The sequence below is a fragment of the Anguilla anguilla genome, chromosome 13 (genome assembly GCF_013347855.1).
Source record: "Anguilla anguilla isolate fAngAng1 chromosome 13, fAngAng1.pri, whole genome shotgun sequence".
NCBI classification, from domain to species: Eukaryota; Metazoa; Chordata; class Actinopteri; order Anguilliformes; family Anguillidae; genus Anguilla; species Anguilla anguilla.
The window spans coordinates 1,843,654-1,866,497 of record NC_049213.1 but is presented as its reverse complement, the minus strand read 5'-3'; the positions used below and the strand labels follow the sequence as shown (position 1 = coordinate 1,866,497).

General features: G+C 41.2%; 2 protein-coding genes across 3 annotated transcripts in view; both read right to left on the bottom strand.

Annotated features, from left to right (window-relative positions):
- ssuh2.1 (ssu-2 homolog, tandem duplicate 1) overlaps positions 1-8,593 on the bottom strand; it is a 35,486-nt gene extending 26,893 nt beyond the window's left edge. The window contains exon 1 of one of the 2 annotated variants that reach the window (XM_035386813.1): positions 8,172-8,593. In XM_035386813.1, coding sequence (XP_035242704.1) covers positions 8,172-8,202 — 31 coding nt within the window. In that variant the 5' untranslated portion in view covers positions 8,203-8,593. The remainder of the gene's footprint in view (positions 1-8,171) is intronic. The other variant, XM_035386812.1, reaches the window with a different exon arrangement.
- Positions 8,594-13,024: 4,431 nt separating this feature from the next.
- ssuh2.2 (ssu-2 homolog, tandem duplicate 2) lies at positions 13,025-22,405 on the bottom strand. Its single transcript, XM_035388870.1, has 13 exons — positions 22,255-22,405; positions 20,541-20,590; positions 19,699-19,803; positions 19,517-19,586; positions 18,690-18,819; positions 18,231-18,291; positions 17,990-18,111; positions 16,217-16,279; positions 15,596-15,678; positions 15,404-15,496; positions 14,913-15,018; positions 13,556-13,663; positions 13,025-13,308 (listed from the first exon to the last, which is right to left on the bottom strand). Exons 1-13 carry the CDS (start codon positions 22,275-22,277, stop codon positions 13,165-13,167), a joined length of 1,158 nt encoding a protein of 385 aa, XP_035244761.1. The 5' UTR covers positions 22,278-22,405; the 3' UTR covers positions 13,025-13,164.
- Between the last annotated feature and the right edge of the window lie 439 nt (positions 22,406-22,844).

Below are 22,844 nucleotides of genomic sequence, written 5' to 3'. Positions count from 1 at the left end.
AACAGCACACTGTATGATTTACCCAATAACAGCACACTGCATGGTTTACCCAATAACAGCACACTGTATGATGTACCCAATAACAGCACACTGTATGATTTACCCAATAACAGCACACTGTATGATTTACCCAATAACAGCACACTGTATGATTTACCCAATAACAGCACACTGCATGGTTTACCCAATAACAGCACACTGTATGACGTATCCAATAACAGCACACTGTATGATTTACCCAATAACAGCACACTGTATGATTTAGCTGTATGACGTATCCAATAACAGCACACTGTATGATTTAGCCTACCCAATAACAGCACACTGTATGATTTACCCAATAACAGCACACTGTATGATTTACCCAATAACAGCACACTGTATGATTTACCCAATAACAGCACACTGTATGATGTATCCAATAACAGCACACTGTATGATTTACCCAATAACAGCACACTATATGATGTATCCAATAACAGCACACAGTATGATTTACCCAATAACAGCACACTATATGATGTATCCAATAACAGCACACTGTATGATTTACCCAATAACAGCACACTGTATGATGTATCCAATAACAGCACACTGTATGATGTATCCAATAACAGCACACTGTATGATGTATCCAATAACAACACACTATATGATGTATCCAATAACAGCACACTGTATGATTTACCCAATAACAGCACACTGTATGATGTATCCAATAACAGCACACTATATGATGTATCCAATAACAGCACACTGTATGATTTATCCAATAACAGCACACTGTATGACCTCAAATGTTATCCAAACATTTAGGAACAGCTTCATAAAAATGGGGTTGAACCAGGTTTGGCTGAGATCAATCCTCAGTGGGATTTCTACAACAACATAACAGTGCAACACGGTAAACACAGTCTGTGCAGCTCCACCAACTGCCTTCCTGCCAATCAGTGAACGTCTGAACCCCAGTCTAGACTCATGAACAGGACCTTTCTCCAAACACAATGATGCTTCTCTCGCTGTGCTACTGAGGGCTGTGTGAAAACGAGTGAGAAACATGAAAAACAAGAGTGAACAATGTTCCCAAAATACCCCCCTGGCCAAGCTAGGCCACTCTGACGCCAGACAGGGGTAGGATATTGTGTTCATCTATTTTTGGAAGGCATTTATAGCCTTAACTCATTTTCAGCAGCAACCTTTAGCATGTGCACAGGGTCTTACTGCACCCCCCCCACCCCCCCAATGGCACTGCTTGCTCCACACTAAACTGAACAAAAGTAGGCTGTGTTGGCCTGCCCATATCAACAGTAGGTTATCCTCAGCATTTGGGGAAATTTGCCATATGAACGATCGCAGGATGGATTCTCAATGTTTGTGCACCCTAGCTGAAGACTGGCAACTCAAATGACTCAAACTCAGTAAAAATATCAAAGGAAATTGACATGTCAAAAGCAAGCGAAGTTCCCCATTGTCCTGGAAAAGGGAGATTCATGGAACCCATCGGCAGAAGAATACTTACTAGTTACCTAGTTACTGCATATCAGTTCATTGACAGAAGAGAGTCATTAAGTCAGATATGATTAGATGGCTAGATTGGGACAGCCAGGTTGGACATTCAGCAGAGACAGGTGTGCTCTTTGCAAGAGTTGGGAATTTTTCACGCTTGTAAACATCAGGCTTGGTGAAACATCAGGCTTCACCAAGACACGATTTAGATTTTTGAAGCAACTTTTCTATATTTGGCAATATCACAAATTTAGCAACAATACGATCAACTATCCAATATAGCAAAAAACGAACGATATATATGATCTAGCAAACAAAATCCTGCTACAATGTTCACATACAACCAAGACTGAGGTTGAGAGTGCAAAGCCGTATTGACATCATGTTTAACAGAAGGAAAAACAGAGCTAGAGAGTGATGATGAGGTCGAGTTGGAAACGTAAACAATGACACTGGCAGGGTTCCTAGAGGGAACACTGCACAGGAGACAGTGTAGGGAGTACCAAAAGTGGTCAAGGACAGGTGGCCACCACACAAAGGGGACCACCAAGGTAGGATTCACTGTTTATAATCTCACAATTACATGCTATTTTTGTGAGAGACTGTTTCATTGAGTTTACGTTATTTAGCTCCTTGTTTCCAGTTGGATGCAGAAAGAGCTCGGGAAGTCATTTAGCAGACAGTGATACGCATCATCACTGAAAGATAAGTGTAAGAATTACACTATGACTGCAAACAGTAGCATTTTAGCTGAGCCTGCAATTAAGATTATCTGGATTATGCACAGACAAATTGCACTTTGGGTCAAAAATTGGTGTTCATTGGGGCTCTTTTGAATGTCTGAATATCTTATGGGTGAAAGGTGAAACACCTCTTTTTTTGACAGATCCTTCCACAGAAGCATCTCTGCAACAACATGCCCAACATACCATAAAGTGAAAGCTAATCAAACCGATGCAGTGCCAGAGCTTTAGCTGTCATCAGAAAGATAATATATTTCACGAGCTTTCCACTCCAATTTCACAACTCCCCTATTGTATGCAACATGGAAAAGCAATTCTGGAAAAGTCTGCAATCTAAAACTAAGAAAATAAATTCTCTGCCCGAAGACGTATTCCTTAATTAGGCACTTAAAGGACAAAAACCTTTATCTGCTCTCTACAATAATAAAGTAAAGTTACACTGAAAGAGCATCAGCGATGAGAGTTTAGGTTTGGTATCTGCTGGTTACAGCAAATTTCCCACATGTCAACATGAAATACCTGGAGTTACAATTCAGTGTATCACCAACTAATCCTGGGGGATATAATACAATTTTAATAATGCCCACAGAGGATACCTACATAGTTTGCACAAACAAGATATTTCACAGTGTGTGACTGGGAATATTTAATTGTAACCAGACTGGAAAGGCAGTTCAAAATACGTGACAGAGACTACTCACTTATACCCTTGATAAGAAATGTTTGCAGGAAATGCGTCTTTTTGCCAAACTCTGTTAAACTTTATCACCACACCTGTGTGTATTACTAGCAGAATATTGCACGCAATATTAATAATCTAAACCACATATTCCTGGTCAGGGTCACAGGGGGGCTGGAGCCTATCCCAGCATGCATTGGGCAAGAGGTAAGAGTAAACCCCAAACCATCATAGGGCACACACACCATTCACCCACACACTCATGCCAACAGGCAATTTAGACTCTCCAGTTCACCTGACCCGCACGTCTTTGGACTGTGAGAGAAACTGGAGTACCCAGAGGAAACCCACACAGACACAGGGAGGACATACAAGCTCCACACAGGGGGGGCCTTGGATTCAAACCATAGACTGTAAAAAGATTCAAACTCAAGACATTTCAGTATCAAGGCAACTGTGCTATCACAGCACCACATTACAACAACAATATATTTATAGTTCTTTTCTTCCATGGAATACAAATCACTTTACACAAAAAAGTATTAAAATGTGGGTTATATGAAAATATATTCCGAAAAGTAAATGAATGTATACTAAAATACTGTATGTGAGATTACATGGACATTGTTTAGCACAATGTAAATGAGTTCAATCCCTCGACCAGAGTACTACAACCCTAATTCCAAAAAAGTTGGGACAGTAAATTAAAAATGCAAATTAAAACAGAAAGCAGTCATCTGTAAATTTACTTTGACTTGTATTCAAACAGAATAGTATAAAGACAAGGTATTTTATGTTTTATCTAATTAACTTTGTTTTTTTGAAGATATACGTTTATTATGAAACTTATGCCTGCAACACGTTCCAAATAAAATTGGACAGGGGCAATTTAGGACCAATAACAATGTGACAAGTTGAAATATCACGGTGATGTGATACAGGTGATGTTAAACAGGTGAGGCAATCGTGTTATAATTAGAGCCCAACCGATGCCAGATTTTTGGGTCTGATGCCGATCCCGATTTTGGAGAGTCCAAGCCCACCGATTACCGATGATTTGACCAATATTTTGTCAAAAAGTGCAACGTTTTCAAATCAATTTGAAAAACTTGTATTTTATTAAAGTTTCTATATTTAAGAACATTTAACTTATAAGCAAACAAATAAAAATAAACATACAAAGAACTTTTTAGATAAAAAAATGTAAAAGATGATATTAAATTAAATATATATATATATTAACACACAAAATAATTCCAAATCTTGCTTTTACTCCTTTCTTTTCCAGCCATCTATAAAAAATTAATTTTAAAAAATCAGTTTTCCAGTTTCAAACATGTATTTTTATTAATATTATTATTGTTGATGTTATTAATTTGTTATTATTATTTCTTAGTATCTATTCTCAGTAAATTAATTATATTTTCTTATTTTATTCCTACTAAGACTATCTAGCGAGCTTCCCTGTCCATAAGAATTCGGTGGTGAAAATAACTACAATGCGCTCTGATGCGTGACTAGATGACACTCGCTCGCAATAACGCATTAGCTATTTACACAGTCTCATTATTTCTTATTATATATTCTCAGTAAGTTAAATTAATTATATTTTCTTATTTTATTTCTACTACATGATCTCAAAGAGTAAGACATTATCTAGCGGAGCTAATGAGTGAATAAAGTGTAACGTTCGATGAAATTAAATTGACTGGATGAAATACGTGAAAAAACCTACAATGCGCTTCCGTGCAGGTTACCCGCGCTAACAGTTGGTTGATTCACTTCTCCAACAGCAATCCTTCTCTCATGTTATCACGACAAAGCTAGATAACATGGCTTAAAATGATTCATGTTAGAAGTGTTTTATCTGCGGTTTTACTGTCTGGTTAGCTTGCTACGATGACGCGTGACAAGATGACACTCGCTTGCAATAACGCGTTGGCTATTGACACAGCGTCATATAGTAGCCTAGCTAATATCATTATTTCAGATAAAAAAACAAATGTGTGATGCATTCAATCACCATTTTACTTTGGCTGGTTATTTATTTGAGAATACAGCGATGTCCTCTGGAAATGTAGATCCTACGCTGCTTATGTGCTCACTGCCACTTCATAAAGGCTTGCTAGCCAGCTAGCTTGCTAAAGTGAACCAAATAAGTTAGCTAGCTCGCTCGCTTGATAATGAGGATTGATAAACATAGTGGTCGTATAAACGCATTTAATTAAAAACTTTCACAAATATATATACCTTTATTGCGGCAATCGAATCTGTGCAGACAAGTCCTGCAGTGGAGAATACTGGATGAGGCACGAGTGACAAACGTCTTATTACAGAACTAGCGCGTCAGCTGCTGCAGTTCACACTTGTATTAGAGCTCCCTCTACTGGATATTTCTAGTAAATAGCAATTACAACGTTCGAACAGACAAGTACAGATAAATAATCAATGTTTTTTGGTTTATTATACTTATTTAAAAATCGGGACACATCGCCTGCATAACTGCCGATCACCATGTCGTCAAAAAAAGTCAAAAAATGGCCGATATATCGGCCAAACCGATATATCGGTCGGGCTCTAGTTATAATATACACTCATCGTCCACTTCATTAAGTACACCTGTTCAACTGCAAACTGCACCCGTTAACGCAAATATCTAATCAGCCAATCATGTGGCAGCAACTCAATGCATTTAGGCATGTAGACATGGTCAAGACGATCTGCTGAAGTTCAAACCAAGCATCAGAATGGGGAAGAAAGGTGATTTAAGTGATTAAACGTGGCATGGTTGTTGGTGCCAGACGGGCTGGTTTGAGTATTTCAGAAACTGCTGATCTACTGGGATTTTCACAAACAACCATCTCTAGGGTTTACAGACAATGGTCCGAAAAAGAGAAAATATCCAGTGAGCGGCAGTTCTTTGGGCGAAAATGCTTCGTTGATAGCAGAGGTCAGAGGAGAATGGCCAGACTGGTTCAAGCTGATAGAAAGGCAACAGTAACTCAAATAACCACTCATTACAACCGAGGTATGCAGAAGAGCATCTTTGAACGCACACCACGTCAAACCTTGAAGCAGATGGGCAACAGCAGCAGAAGACCACACCGGGTGCCACTCCTGTCACCTAATGAAGTGGCCAGTGAGTGTATAAGGAGCCTCCAAGAAAGGCCTAGCCCTTCATAAGCAAGAATGAGTCGAGGCACCAATTTGCCAACAGATGTGTCAGCGAATAATCCAGCACTTTGAGAACAACGTTCCCCAAAGACAAATCGGTAGGATTTTGGGCATTCCACCCTCTACAGTCCACAATATGATTAAAAGATTCAAGGAATCCAGTCAAATCTCAGTGTGTAAAGGGCAAGGCCGAAAACCACTTCTGAATGCGCATGATCTCCGATCCCTCAGATGTCACTGTCTTAAAAGTCGTCATGTGTCTGTAATGGATATCATGACATGGGCTCGGAAATACTTTGGTAAAACTTTGTCAGTCAACATCATTTGCCGCTACATCTACAGATGCAAGTTAAGGCTTTATTATGCAAAGAAGAAGCCATACATCAACACTGTCCAGAAGCGCCGCCGACTTCTCTGGCCTCGGTCTCATCTGAGATGGACAGTAGCACAGTGGAAGTGTGTTTTGTGGTCCGACGAGTCAACATTTCATATAGGTTTTGGACAAAACAGCCGCCGTGTCCTCCGGGCCAAAGAGGAAAAGGACAATCCAAGCTGTTATCAGCGTCAGGTCCAAAAGACAGCGTCTGTCATGGTGTGGGGGTGTGTCAGTGCCCATGGCATGGGTAACTTGCACATCTGTGAGGGCACCATTAATGCAGAAAGATATGTACAAACTTTGGAGAAACATATGCTGCCATCCAGACGCCGTCTTCTCCCGGGAGGTCCCTGCATTTTCCAGCAGCCAACGCTAAACCACATCCTGTCTGGATTACAAGTGCATGGCTGCGTAAGCAGAGAGTGCAGGTGCTATATTGGCCTGCCTGCAGTCCTGACCTGTCTCCGATTGAGAATGTGTGGCGCATTATGGAGTGCAAAATACGGCAACGAAGGCCCCGTACAATTGCGCAGCTGAAGACCTGCATAATGGAAGAATGGGGGAACTTCCCACTTGCTAATCTTAACCAAGTGGTGTCTTCAGTGCCCAAACGCTTAATAAGTGTCATTAAAAGAAATGGTGATGTCACACAGTGGTAAAAACTCGACTGTACCAACTTTTTTAGAGCGTGTTGCAGTAATCAGATTTGAAATGAGTGTATATTTTCAAAAAACAATTAAATTGACAGAGTAAAACATCAAATAATGTTCTGTTGTAGTGTTTTCAATATAGTACAGGGTGAATAGAATTTGCATTTTCACTCCTTTTTGTTTAATTAGCATTTCCATACTGTCACAACTTTTTTGGAATTGGGGTTGTACATTAAAAACTGGAACAGCTAATCCTTATTTCACAGATTATGACAGCCATTAATAATGCGGATCTGTGGTCTAGGGATTTTAACCTGAGGTTAACAGGTAGCCTAAAGAACTGGGTTGATGACTGGAAGATCGCAAGCAGACTCGACGCTGGAGCTGACCCATTCTGTTTAAATTATGATAGATAGAGAAACCGGTATGACAGCTTTTGGGATGCTTTTACGTAATTATGTAGCTAATCTGCATGCATCCACGCACCCAAACGCATGCATTGGCATCAGTTATTTCTGTGTAACGGACCCTGAAACCGTTTTACGCGTATTTTGGCACTGTTTCTGCAATTCAAATAAAAAATAACAATGACAAGATATATCTAGATTTGTAATAGATTCGATCTTTCCATGATTTTCGTTTTGTTGGAAAGATGTTTAAAGCTAAAAATATTTTTGACTAACGATCATATTAGCTAAATTCCATGAATATAAGTTGTCCAGCCTTTATTTTAATAGTCGTTAAGCTGTAATTCGCACCACTAATTTAAAATGTTATTTATTTATTTACTTATTCATTTAGCTAGCCTATTTAGTTAATGATACGACTCAAGTGTGTTGTGGTCCGTAGATCAATACCAAGATCATGAATCTACAGAGATCTCTACTGAATGCTACAAGGGTTTGGAGAGGAGTTAAAAACAAAACATTCCAGGCGAAAAATGAGCTAAAACTATGCGAATATGTTGACCGTAATGTCATAGCCTACGCCAACTGTAAACAAGCAGGAATGTCTCAATGTCAGTCTTTTGAGGGAATACTCACCTAGATCCCCTAAATAGTTTCTTTCATCCATGGTTTTGTCAGAAAATGCCAATGCTCACCCTCTCTTCTCTTTAAGACCAAATCACGCAGGATGAAAGTTTTATATGAACGGGCAACGTTAGGTAAAGAATAGCTTGTGTTGGAAAACTACGGAATGTCAGCCCCGCCTGTTCAGACCCTTTGTTTTTCAATGTACATTCACGCACGAGTAGCGTTTACGGTAAAGTTCAGAAAACATCGTTAATAAGCAGATTTGTGGGCGTACACATTTGAAGTGCCAAACACCGAATTGCGCGGATCTGGACCTATCAAAATTATTTGCTTTAAATGTCGTTTTCTTGTGTGCACAAAGGAAGCACGAGGTCGTCGCAGATTAAATCCAACAAGGGAGCTCCAAACCTGTCCCAGCATTCTAAATCACACCCCCTTTCGTCATGATCCCCCGCACCCTATGAAGAACTAGCGGGGGAAAGCGGTGGAAAAATAGCAAAAGACCCGAAAAGACCACGCGCAAGGAATTCGCAACTCCAATGAAGACGAGTTGAGACGATGGGACCTTTATTTGTGCATTTTACTCCCAATTCAAAATAAATAAACATTTCCCTGGTACCAAACTGCTAACAAATAAACGATATTTTAACAACTCAAAATGCATGTAGGCTATTCTAGACGTTCGAACTCGGCAGGTAAAATAATAATTACAGTAGAGTGAGACGGGGAAGACCCTCCCCTTATGTTTGATCCAGATTTCGATAAAAAAAAAAAAATTAAGGGGACAATTTAAAGTTACACATTTTAAGACAAAAAGCCCTGGGAACACCTTGGTCCACAATAAATGTGTAAGTGTCAAGTGGGATTTCCATACAGACACACATTTGTGTAATGAAATTTTATAGCTGAGTGAAAATATTATTTGTTGTTCCTTGTAGCATCACTAACCACTGCTAGAAGGGATTAACAGTAAGTATAGTGGCGGAAAGGTTATTTGGTGTGGTGATTTTAATTCCCGTAATGAACTGTGAAGAAGTGTACATAGAGCCAATAATGCAAATATAATAGAGGAAATCATGGATAATAGAGAGCCAGCATTAGTGTAAATGATGGAAGTGGAACAAGAATCCATATTGCCAGGGGCACAGAATCATGTGTGGATCTAACATTGGTATCTGCATCAATGGTAAGGAGATGTGAATGAGAAGTAATGAGGGAAACCACGATCAGAAGTGATCCACTAATGTGCCAGGTTAATGCGGATGTAAGAGTACAAAGTGGTGACCCTCACAAGAGATGGTGCTTTGAAAAAGCAACCTGGGAACTGTTTAAACACTTACGCCAATGGGAAGGGCAAAATCTGGAAACGGAGGGGTCTGCAGATGAGTGTGCTAAGGCAGTAAGATTTGTAATTGTCCGAGGAAAGGTGTAAGGTGGTCAGCTGCGGGGATGAAGCTCTCCAAGTACTGAAAAACGGACTGACTGAAAGGAATAGTATTAAACATGATTGGAGTCCAGCATTAGCAAGACAAATGATTAAGAGAGCAAAACAGGAGGTGTGATGTGAATTTTGTGCCTTCTTTTGGCAAGAAGCACCAAAATTTGAATAGTTTGGAAAAGGTTTTAAAAACCAATGGGAAAGGGCATCTGTGGGATGCCCAGTGTTTGTGGAAGGAGATGCCACTGCTTCTGTCACAAACGAAGAAAAAGCTAATATGATTGGTCGGGCATTTTCTGTGGCTCTTCAGATGTGACAATCTGTGTAGTTAGAGCAAAACATGAAGTAGAGAAATGTTAAAGGAGCATGGGGATGTTCTGAGGAGGAAAGGAGACAGGAGAGAGGCCATGCATGTGGAGTTTAGCATGTATGAACTGACGAGGGCTCTGGAGGGATGTGGTTGGGCGGCTCCTAGAGAGGACGGAGTTTGTTCTGTGGCGATAAAACATGCACCAGACAATGCGATGGAAGCAGCGACAGAGATATACAATAAGGTTTGGAGGACTGTTGCTTCTTGTGAAGTAGTAAAGTGCAGTGGCATTGCAATTTTAAAATATTTTATACAGCCAGGTTATGCCGCCGTCACGGCAGCTAATACTGCCACTGAATTCTTTGTTCGCGTGTTTCTTAAATGTCTGTATGCGGTTAACTATTGGTTTAATACCTTCACAGCACTAACATTCACCTGGCTAGCTCATCCATTCACTTTACACCACCTCCATAACTCCCGTAGTTCATACCAGTTTGTTTAAATGTGTGCACCATCTAAATAAATCGCGCTGCTGCGAGAACAAACATATTCCCTTATGCATAGGCTACAGTACAAAATACCCCCGTTTGCTCATTTAAATGTTCATTCATCTCAACCGCACAACCAAACACTACACCATCTTGTTGTTTAAAGTTTTAGTTTATTTAACATTAAGGTTGTTGTAATGTCTTACCATCTTCCAATTTGCTCTGTTGTGTTCGTCGGTCTCACTACAGTCTTGTGTCTCTTTTAATTCTCAGTGTTTGCCGGAAGTACGGCTTTCAGTTAACTTTTATTTATGCTGTTTTGTGCCGTTTTGACTCGGTCATTATTTAGCTTTATTATTTATAATAATTACAATTTATTCTCGTGGTTGATTTTTAACCTTCTTTGCAGTTTATTGGCGTTTTCTTGATTTCATCCCAAATCTCCCCCTGTGATGTGGCGAGTAATTGGTTTAGTCCAATCGTGGCGGGAGTGAGGGGTTTATTTAAGCACTTCAGATCAATTGCTCAGGGTTGGAATGGATGCAATGTCTGCTTTCCAGTTCTACTTCAGTTGTGTGAGGAACAAAATCGTTGACTAGACAGAAGTCTATCATTGAGTATTTGCCTTTAGTTGCATATTATTTGCTGATTATTTTGCTTTGACTCTCAGGTCGTTTTCTTTTGCTTATTGTATATATTTTTGCACTTTTGGACTTTTGTTTTATTTTTCCTTCCGCATTTTTTTCCTTAATTGGGAAAATAAAACGCATCTTTCCGACCTACAACTGCCTAAGCCTCTGAGTGTTCCCAGCCATCCTCCTCACGAAGCTGGGTCTAATCTACCCTTTGACACAGGTATAGATCCCTCTAGGAGTTCCAGCTGTAGGCCTATTGCCCTTGACATCCAATTTATAAAGTAATGGAACTTGTAGAATAATGGGGAAAAAATGATGGTGAGAAAGATGATGTACACTACATGGCTAAAAGTATGTGGACACCCCTTCCAATTAGTGGGTTTGGCTACTGAAGCGCTTGGGATGATGGCTGTGATTATAGCTCAGGATGGGTGCAGAAGGTAAAGCCACTCTGAGCAGTGATACGCTCTGACTCTGCTGCAGCGTTGAATAGTCTGAAGTCTAATTGTGGAAATAATGGGGATGGGGATGGCGGTTTGTTTTTGCTCAAGTTGGAGTGGAAGGTGATGAGAACGTGGATGCTCTGGCTAAGATTGCTGGAGGGCAGAGGTGGTAGATATACAGGTAGCACTGGGCCGTATGGAAGTCAAGTGAAGTTAGGCATTTAAAATGCCAACCTTAATACAATGCTTCATAATTACATGCAAGAAGCTATGCAATGTTAGTCTAAGTTCAAATGAAATGGAGTTACATGTATATTGCACAAGCACACATTTATTAGAACAAAAAAATCAGGTTAAAAAAAAGATTTTTGGTTTCTTGAAAAAATATGAATTACCAAATAAGCCCGTACATTTAAACAACTGCTAAAACTCTCAGAAGCACAGTAATCTCCAGTACAAAAATTATCTTCACCACTGATCCACACTTCCATACTGGATAAAGACGTTTTATCAGCATTACAGAAAACCAGCAATAATCACAACTGATTGTATGTATGTATGTATGATTGAATGTGTATAAGTAGTATAGCCTGAAAAATGATTGAAAAGTTTAGGAAAATTGTAACAATTATTTTGCAGTTCTTTAATATTCAGTAGTGGAAACAGCCTAAGACTCTACTTTCATAGACCGAAGAAGGATAAGTGCTCTTGAGCACTAGATGATTAAGAGTTGTGTCATCATGTCAGTAGCCGCGTTTCCAGCGATGCTAGCCAGGGCTAGCTTCATGGTGAAGGTTCAGACAGCTGGCCCATGTTTCCTCACCCATTCATTATCAGGCCTCGGGGGTGCCAGAGAAACTCAAAACCCCTCCCTCACAGCGAATCCTCGCCACTAACGTCACATTTAGGGTGGGAAAAAGCCGCCAGGGAAGTGTTTTTATAGCTCCTCATGACCACACTCCTTTACGTCAACTGGCCCATTGAGGACCAAGCGAAAGACGGAGGAGGCACAGCCGATGCGCTGGCAAAGCTGCTCGTCTGGCGTTAGCTCGTCTGGCGTTAGCTCGCCGATTATTCGACAGTCTGTCATTAGCTCGTCTTCAGTTAGTGCGCTTGTCATTAACTGGCCTGCCCTTAGCGCACCGGGTGTTAGCGTGTTTGTCAGTAACTGGCCTGCCCTTAGCGCACCGGGTGTTAGCGTGTTTGTCAGTAACTGGCCTGCCCTTAGCGCACCGGGTGTTAGCGTGTTTGTCAGTAACTGGCCTGCCCTTAGCGCACCGGGTGTTAGTGCGCTTGTCAGTAACTGGCCTGCCCTTAGCGCACCGGGTGTTAGCGTGTTTGTCAGTAACTGGCCTGCCCTTAGCGCACCGGGTGTTAGCGCGCTTGTCATTAACTGGCCTGCCCTTAGCGCACCGGGTGTTAGCGTGTTTGTCATTAACTGGCCTGCCCTTAGCACACCGGGTGTTAGCGTGTTTGTCATTAACTGGCCTGCCCTTAGCGTACCGGGTGTTAGTGCGCTTGTCAGTAACTGGCCTGCCGCTAGCGCACCAGGTGTTAGCGCGCCAGGTGTTAGCTCGCCTGTTATTCGCTCGTCTGTCATTAGCTCGCCGGGCGTTAGCGTAGCTCTGGAAACGCGGCTACTGGGATGACTGCAGGAAGGGTGTGAATACGGAGCGCGTGTGGTGTGTTCACAGGATGGAGCAGCAGCAGCACTTGGCAGGGTAGTCATCGGTGTAGACTTTGTGCTCAGCCCCGTACACAAAGTAGATGTGAGTCTTCTCCTTCCAGCTGTAGTGCACACGTGTGACGTGGATCAGTTCAATGGTCTGCCTCTACACAGGAGGAAAAGAGCAATCTTGCATCAGGGGGCCAGAAATTATTTACTGCTGGAGGTAAAGAATCTCCTCCTCTTAAACAGACTTGGTCTATCGGGGTAAGTCTCAATCTCAGAAAAAGCTTTGGTGTTTTATACACACACAAACGTGCGTGCATACGCACACACACACATGCATGCATGCATACACACACACATAAAGGATGTGGGAGGTAGGATGGTGCAAGTGTAGGAACTGAACTCACCTGTTGCAGGATGCGGCAGGAGGAGAAATACTGGGCCTGGTGTTCTTTCACAGCCCTGTCTGCTGATTGGTTGATGGCGTTATCTGGGAAACCAGTCACCGGGTAGACCTGCAAAAAGCAACAAAAATGTCCACACGACAGAAAACTGTAGCGCTGTTCTATGGACACAACTTTTTCAACCAAACATGCTCTTTTCAGCCAGTCATACCTATATGCACTTCCTTTCTGCAGTTGGTGGTGTGAGTGTGGTCAGAACGGCACAATCACAAAATATAGAAGAGCCAGTATTCTGCTTAACCGCTGTGTTGTCCTCGGGTCATAACCGACCTTTAACAGAGGTGAAAACCTCCCAAATGTATTTTTTTAAGCTTGAAATTTGGTGACTTTTCCTGGACTGAACCTACCATTCAAAAAAGCATTGCCTTTTTTTATATCTTTAGAAATGCGGTACACCATCAGGCTACAAAGACTGTCTAACAAGTCTTTAGTAACCCTGCAGTTATGAAATCAGAATTCAATTAAAAAAGCACTTAATATTTACATTTTTGTAATACAAATGAGTGGTGTAGACTGATGAAGTAGGAAAACAGTTATTCACCAATTTATTGATGTGTGACAGGTTGTTTTATATTAAAATATTGATTAGGGTTTGAACAGGCTTCACCACAGGGGGCCTGTCGAGGGTGGGTCATTTTTAACTTTGTGGGTGCATGCATCATATGAAGACAACACAAGGGTTAAAACTGATTTTCACTCACAGCACGTCAGACATGAGCTCATGAAAGGCCCGCTGCTTACAGCTCAAAGAGGCTTTTGGATTTTGGTCATTTTCACCCTGACGTTGTTTTCAGCACATCATAACCATGCTTAAAAACATGTATAACCACTGAAATATATCTGCCAATATATAACTACTGAAATATATCTGCCAATATATAACCACTGAAATATATCTGCCAATATATAACCACTGAAAGCACAGCATGTTCCAGTATTGGATTTGTAATGAAGTCATCTATAATTGTGATTTGATGTGCACTACAACGCCATACAAGCGATATGCAGCTATTCAAAACAAACTCCGATTATCACCTACTGTAGATATTATCACAGTTAAATATTTTCACAGATTTTTTAATCCAGGTTTTTAAAATTCAAAATGATAAAGATCCAGATAAATTCTCTGATTTCTAATAGGAAAATAATAAAAAACTGAAGTTCTAGGGCATACTTATATTTATTTACACAAATAAATGAAAGTATGAAAGTATGCGTGTGAAGTAACGATGGCCTCCATTTAAATAAAGGTGCTGGTTAGAGTGCAGCTGTGGTGTAAATTAAGGTGTTCTGTTCTTACCACAGGGCTCATGTCAGTGAACATCGTCTCCCCGGTAACGGAGCTGATCCGGTCCATCGGCAAACCCGACTGCCTGTCTATTACACCCTCAAACACGTTGTTTTTCCTAAAGCGAGCAGGAAGAAGAAAAAAATAAAATAAAATCTCAGTGCAATACACATGTTCCTATGGAAACCACAGCGGTTCCTATGATTTTGTGTTCATAGCTGGCTTAATACCTTATTAAGTATAACATTACACTGGTCAGAAAAACTGTGTGTCTGCGTGTGATTTGTGTCTGTATGTGTGTGTACATTTACACAGCATTTCAGTTCAGTCAATTCAGCAAATTTACTGAAGTCCATTTATAAACCGAAGAATGAGTAATAATTTCTGTGAAAAGTCTTCCAATTTTTGAGCTGGGCGAATTGAAATGAACTGAAAACATGTGTAACCTCAGTAGTGAAACAACCGACTCCGATGTAAAATATGATTGAGGTTGTTGGCGTTACCATTTCACCACGAGCTTAATGAAGCACAGGAGCTGTCCCTTCCCCTGGCATGTCCCGCAGGTGCTGGAGCCGACGCCCGCGCAGGACGTGCACCTGGGAGACACAGAGCGTCAGTAAGCACCGCTCCGCCCTTCGGCTCGGCCGGGGTTCCGGCGCGCTCCGCGGCGAATCCGAGCGGAGGCCGGCGCTCACCGTACGCGGCCGAGGCCGTTGCAGTGGCTGCAGCGGTCGTCAGAGAAACGCCTTCCGGAGCCGTTGCACACCCAGCACTGCATCTGAAACCATGGAGACGCAGCGGCGGGAACCGCGCGACGGCCTGTTACCGTGACGCGCAGACCGGGGTCAAAACACACGTGTACAACACAGCTGTGGACTTGGCCGAGACGCACAGGTCTGTGACCGCGCCCACAGGGGTGAAACGAGCCGGCAGGGTCTTCATCATACGGTGGGTACAGGCGGGACAGAGACACACAGGATAATCCTTCCATACAGGCCTACAGCGAACAGGCCACCGTGGCCACAGCCAATTGTTCTCATCAGCGTTTAAGATGTGAAGAAGATGCGTTTGAAAACGCTGGACCCCTTTAGTTTCTGGTAAAACTTGAGAAACCCGGCAGATCCCAGAGAATTTTCAATGAAACATCGCCATTTCAAATCACAAGATCAAACTAAAGAACAATTTTCTTCCGAATATCAGTGAAACTAATCTGCTGGAATTTTCCTTGTGCCTTAAGGGTTAATGCATTTGAAATATTGTTTTCACTCAGGTCTAATCAACATTTGTAATGGAGGTGGAAAAGAAAAAGGCATTACCATTCCTGACGTCACACAATTCCTACAAGGATTTCGGCCGAGACTCATGCAAGAGTGACAACCCTAAGGGTGGGGAGAGAAGGTCATTAGAGGAGAATTTCCACTGCAGCACATATGAGCTTTGAAAATAGACAACATGACAGAGACAGAAAGAACACCCAATCTGCTGGTATTTATACTAAAACTACAGTATATCCCACTACTCCAATCCAATCTGCTGGTATTTATGCTAAAACTACAGTATATCCCACTACTCCAATCCAATATGCTGGTATTTATGCTAAAACTACAGTACATCCCACTACTTCAATCCAATCTGCTGGTATTTATGCTAAAACTACAGTATATCCCACTACTCCGATCCAATCTGCTGGTATTTATGCTAAAACTACAGTATATCCCACTACTCCAATCCAATCTGATGGTATTTCTAATAAAGCTGCAGTATATCCCACTACTCCAATCCAATCTGCTGGTATTTATAATAAAACTACAGTATATCCCACTACTCCAATCTGCTGGTATTTATGCTAAAACTACAGTATATCCCACTACTCCAATCCAATCTGCAGGTATTTACACTAAAACTACAGAGTATCCCACTACTCCAATCTGCTGCTATTTATGCTAAAACTACAGCATATCTCACTACTCCGATCCAATCTGCTGGTATTTATAATAAAACTGCAGTACATCCCACTACTCCAATCCAATCTGCTGGTATTTATGCTAAAACTACAGTATATCCCACTACTCCAATCAAATCTGCTGGTATTTATGCTAAAACTACAGTATATCCCACTACTCCAATCCAATCTGCTGGCATTTATAAGAAAACTACAGTATATCCCACTACTCCAATATGATGGTATTTACATGAAAACTACAGTATATCCCACTACGCCACTCTGCTGGTATTTATGCTAAAACTACAGTGTCCCACTACTCCAATCTGCTGGCATTTATACTAAAACTACAGTATATCCCACTACTCCAATCCAATCTGCTGGCATTTATAAGAAAACTGCAGTATATCCCACTACTCCAATCCAATCTGCTGGTATTTATGCTAAAACTTCAGTATATCCCACTACTCCAATCCAATCTGCTGGCATTTATAAGAAAACTGCAGTATATCCCACTACTCCAATCCAATCTGCTGGTATTTATGCTAAAACTACAGTATATCCCACTACTCCAATCCAATCTGCTGGTATTTATGATAAAACTACAGTATATCCCACTACTCCAGTTTGCTGGTATTTACATGAAAACTACAGTATATCCCACTATACCAATATGCTGGTATTTATATGAAAACTACAGTATATTTCACTATACCAATATGCTGGTTTTTACATGAAAACTACAGTATATCCCACTATACCAATATGCTGGTATTTATATGAAAACTACAGTATATCTCACTATACCAATATGCTGGCATTTACATAAAAACTACAGTATACCCCACTATACAAATATGCTGGTATTTATATGAAAAGTACAGTATATGCCACTATACCAATATGCTGGTATTTATATGAAAACTACAGTATATCCCACTATACCAATATGCTGGTATTTATATGAAAACTACAATATATCCCACTATACAGAGGAGTGTGAGGGGAATGTTATTACTGCCGTACCGTTATAGAGGAGTGTGAGGGGAACGTTATTACTGGCGTACCGTTACAGGAGTGTGAGGGGAATGTTATTACTGCCGTACCGTTATAGAGGAGTGTGAGGGGAATGTTATTACTGCCGTACCTTTACAGAGGAGGTGTGGGGAACGCGGACCTCCTTTTTGTTGTCCTGAAACAAGGTTGGAAAACTAACAGCGATATCCCAGGGTCCCGGAGGTACGCCCATATACCCATCCACTATCTGACCTGTGAGGCAGAGCAGGCCTTTAGTGTACACACACACACACGTACACACATACACACACACATGCGTGCACACACACGTGTCTACGGGAAATGTAATCCCAGCGGCGTGCTTTTCTTACCCGTGTACGGCTCGCTGGCCCATTTCGTAGAGCGGGATTCAGTGAAGGTCTCCAGCCGGTACTGTGAGAAGGTGCAATAGACCAACAGCCCTTACACAGGCGATTCCTGTGACATCATTGATTGTGACTAACTACAAACATACAGTACAGATTACTAGCTACCATAGTGAAAAGCATAGCATGGGTGCTACCATAGTGAAGAGAATAGCATGGCTGCTACCATAGTGAAGAGAATAGCATGGCTGCTACCATAGTGAAGAGAATAGCATGGCTGCTACCATAGTGAAGAGAATAGCATGGCTGCTACCATAGTAAGGAGAATAGCATGGCTGCTACCATAGTGAGGAGAATAGCATGGCTGCTACCATAATGAAAAGGCATGGAGCAGACACAGCTAGTAGCCACAGTCAGCCCTAAGCTTGACCCATCAGTCTTTGCCCTTGGGCCATCCGCACTGACCCTGTATGTGTTGTGGGCCTGCAGGTCAGTGAAGACCATCTCTTTCGCGGGGCCTTTGCTGTAGCAGCACTTGCTGGCAGCATACTCGAGAAAAGCCTCTTTCGCCACCTCTTCGCTGATGGAGGGAATTCTGGGAAATAAATACAGTGAAATGAAGCACCATTTTATTCACACGTTCAGGCAGACAACTTTCCTGAACACTCATTGGACAATCCTTGAGCCAATCAGAGGTGTGTGGGACAATAAAAGTACCAATTCTGCATGCTTTGGGGAGAGGAAGATTTTAATCAATGACTTATAATCTACATGAGATAGGCAAAGCTAGAGGAGATAAGCCAATTTGGCTATGAAAGACATGCAAAGCTACTTCTGCAGATCATAGTAAAATTTTAAGACTTTGACGTGGATTCCTGAGAATTTCAAGGAACTACCAATGATTATATGAAAGAACACCATTCTGAGTAGTAGTGAAAATCGACACTTTTTGAATGTACACTGCCTGGCCAAAAAAAAAGTCGCTGTTTGGATTTTTTTGGACAGTGCCCACTGTACAAGCCTCTGGAGGCAGTGTTATGATCTGGGGTTGCTTCAATGGGTCAGGTCTAGGCTCAGCAACATTATGCGGCAATAAAATGAAGTCAGCTGAGTACCTGAATGTACTGAATGACCAGGTTATCCCATCAATGGACTTTTTACTTCCAAATGCAACTGAGTCGGCGATCAACTCTGTTTGCGCATTTTTCACATTAATCTGTGTGTTTTCCTGCTAGCATCTGCAGGAGGATTATTTCTCCAGGCATTTACTGAGAACGGGCTCATTTCCTTACCGCCAGTCACCGACTGGTGGGCCCGGGCTTCCGGGACCTGGAGCCTGGGGTGGACCCTGGTAAGGCAGGTCTGGCGTTGACAGACAAGAGGGAAAAGAGAAAACACTGTGAAGTTAGGGACCTGCTGCTTCTTCAGTGTAGCACAGCTCACTTATGACAGACGCTAGCATGCCATCACTCACCATATCCTCCAATTCCTATGCCTTCATAACCTGGCACTTTATCCATCAAGTCTGCAGGGGGCGCTGTAGCCCCACCAGCCTCTGGCTGGTTTGGATCCACAGGCCCTGCATGCAAACAAAGAGCATTTGTTTCTCCTTTTGTTACTTACTTCTGTCTTTGCCTAGCTGCTGTTTCAGCTCAATAAGAGAAGTTCTTTCAGGCCAAGCAAGCGAAGCTGCTATAATGAACCAGGACTGTTTACTGTGCACCGTATGGAACCTAGCTGATAAGTTGGGACCCTGGTGAAAGGTCACAGCAAAATTTGATCCTTTATTTTAAAGCCTGTTTCTCCTCTGTTCATAAGCCTTGCATTCATACATTCTTTATTCATGTTCTTCTCATTTTCAGACATGTTAGCTTTAGTGTAATTTCTCTGTAGTTGGCTTTTACCTGTGTTAAACATGAAATATTGACTAAAACACAAACGCTGATTTGTGCCATTAGGTCAGATTAACTTATTTTAAACTGTGGCAATAATGATCACTTCCACAGCAATGCTGCTGACTCCACAAATCCAGACCATTCTGCCAATAAGGCTGCAGCATAATAATAAAGACGGCCTCGCACTTCCTTGTTTGAATACTTCAAACAAGATCTACAGAGAGTATCATTACACCATAATAAGGCCTTTTTTACTGTTTATATACTTGTTCTGTCAGTTTGTAAAAGCTTAGAAACAAACAGCACTGAAAAGAATATTGAGAAATAAAAATATAATTTACTTGTGTTCAGAGATTTTTTTCCACATGATTGTGATCATCATAAATGAAAAATGTATCATTAACAGTGTTATTAAAAATACCTGAGCTGGGGACACTTTGATATTGCGGTGCTGGGTTTTCATCTTGGTCACTGGCAAAACAGGAAGACAGATTATTAACCGTTTCAGTTTCAGTTATTTTTTGTTGAGCATTTGGCAAGTGTGGGAAATGTACGTTCATCCCCTTTCGTAATGCTAAGGCCCTTGTTCGGTCGATGAAGCAATCACAGTCCAGTGGTAGCCAGTATGACCAACAATGCACATTCGTTTTACATTACATTCATCATTCATTTAAACCGATGAAACAACCTTCACTATTGGTGAATTCAAAGATCAAAGCTATTAGATTTCAAAGTATTTCAATGAAATGGTGAGGGGGGAATAGTTGATAATGAAATATAACGCAACGGCCCTAGTCCACAACAAGGGCCAATCCGTTTCAGGATTTTGTGCCAACTGCTCTTATTTAATTAGCTCAATCAGCTACAGCCGCAGACTGCCAGTGTATCAAAAAGATTTTTCTGAGCTCAGGTACAGGAGTAAACCAGCGTAGTTTATAGAGCGGTCGGAAAACTAAAACTGAGGTAATTGCTGGGAACAAAAGTAATTTGATTTGCACCCCAGGTATACAGTATGCAAGTTTTACACACTACCTCATCACTCCCATCTGCGTAGCATGTTAACTGTCATCATTATAAATTATAAAAATACGATGACATTCATTACGAAATTTCAATTTCGTAATACGGAAATACAGTTCATAGTATCCTGCACAGCGTAGTCTAATGTGCCATCCGGAATTTCCCCATTTGAGTATGCTTAATATTTCTTAAATACTTGACAAAATACACACGTAGGCCTACTGTTCAAACGTGAAAATCAGTAAAGTAATTCCAGCCTGTCATAAAACGTTGCTGGTCCCAGCCATCCACCTGATTTAATTAAATTAAACGTGAAATAGATTGAAGTATTTTGTACCCATGTTTGGCTCATAACTCGATGATGTTAACCGACATCGGTTTACCCATGTATGAAACTATTTACCCGTAAGCTTAAGTAAATTTAAACGACAGCATCTGACCACTTTCTTCTTTATTAATGCATTAACTGGACATTCTCTTCGGATGGGAAGAAATCAAAGTTAGGCCGGAACTTTGACACTCGGTTCAATCCACGTGATTAAACTGCTGACAAATGCTGATTGTATCCAAACCTTAGGCTATTAGTCTTAATTTCAATAACCCAGTCCCAGCCACTGGGGATGCGCAACCCAATGCATTCCTAGTGCCGGTCCCAATCCCGGATAAATGGGAAGGGTTGCGTCGGGAAGGGCATCCGATGTAAAAACATGCCAAATCAAATATGCGGATCTGATCCGCTGTGGCGACCCCTAACGGGAGCAGCCGAAAGAAGAAGAAGAAGAATATCTTAATTTCCATCGATGACAATTCATCGCTAATTTATAGGATAGCCTGCTGGTGCAGAACTATGCCTCAGAAATAATGAAACACAACGTAGCTGTCAAATACATTTCGACATTAAAACATCCACCTACGACGATTTAGGCTATAACTCGGTGAAATGAGGAAATTCCGCTCAGACGCACACAGCAGTGTATTCTCAGAAAACATAGCCTATTCCCGATCGGCATTGCTCTCCTCAGCACAACAGTAACCTGCCGTTGTTCAACAGTGAGAAAAGGCTTTTACACGCTTAAGTTCTTTATAATTATTTCGGGTATTAAACGATAGCTCACCTTAACAAATGGCGTCTATCCATTTCTTCTTGTGGGTCTCTCACGTCTACTGCAGGAAGTTTCTGCGTCGCTGGGCTCAAAGTTTCACTTTTTCAAAAGCGAAACTTCATCCTCTGCGGAAGTAACATCAGAATGTTTTTTTTTTTTCTTTCTGAGAAATGTCAATGATCAAACACAAGAAAGGGAACAACCGGAAGCTTCTGGATGTAGCTAAAGCAAAGAGCTAAAAATAAAATAAATAATGCAGCAAGGCGTATCAGTGAAGGACTGCAGACAAAATAAAGAAAAATAAAGAACGGCATTAAAAGAGGTGAACCAATTCCAATTGGTCGGCCTCCTGCACTTAAACGGACAAATACACTATATTGGCTGAATGGAATCAATCAATCATACTTTATATAGCAGATGTCATACTCCTTAGTGCTACACAAACTGCTTCACCATGAATTAAAAGAACAGATAAATTCAGAACATACAAAGAAATACAACAAAATGTAAAAGAGGCAATACAATAAAATGTAAATGAGTAAGAATTCAAGTAAAAGCAATACTAAAAAGGTATGTGTTAAGTTCCTTTTTAAACCATCCAG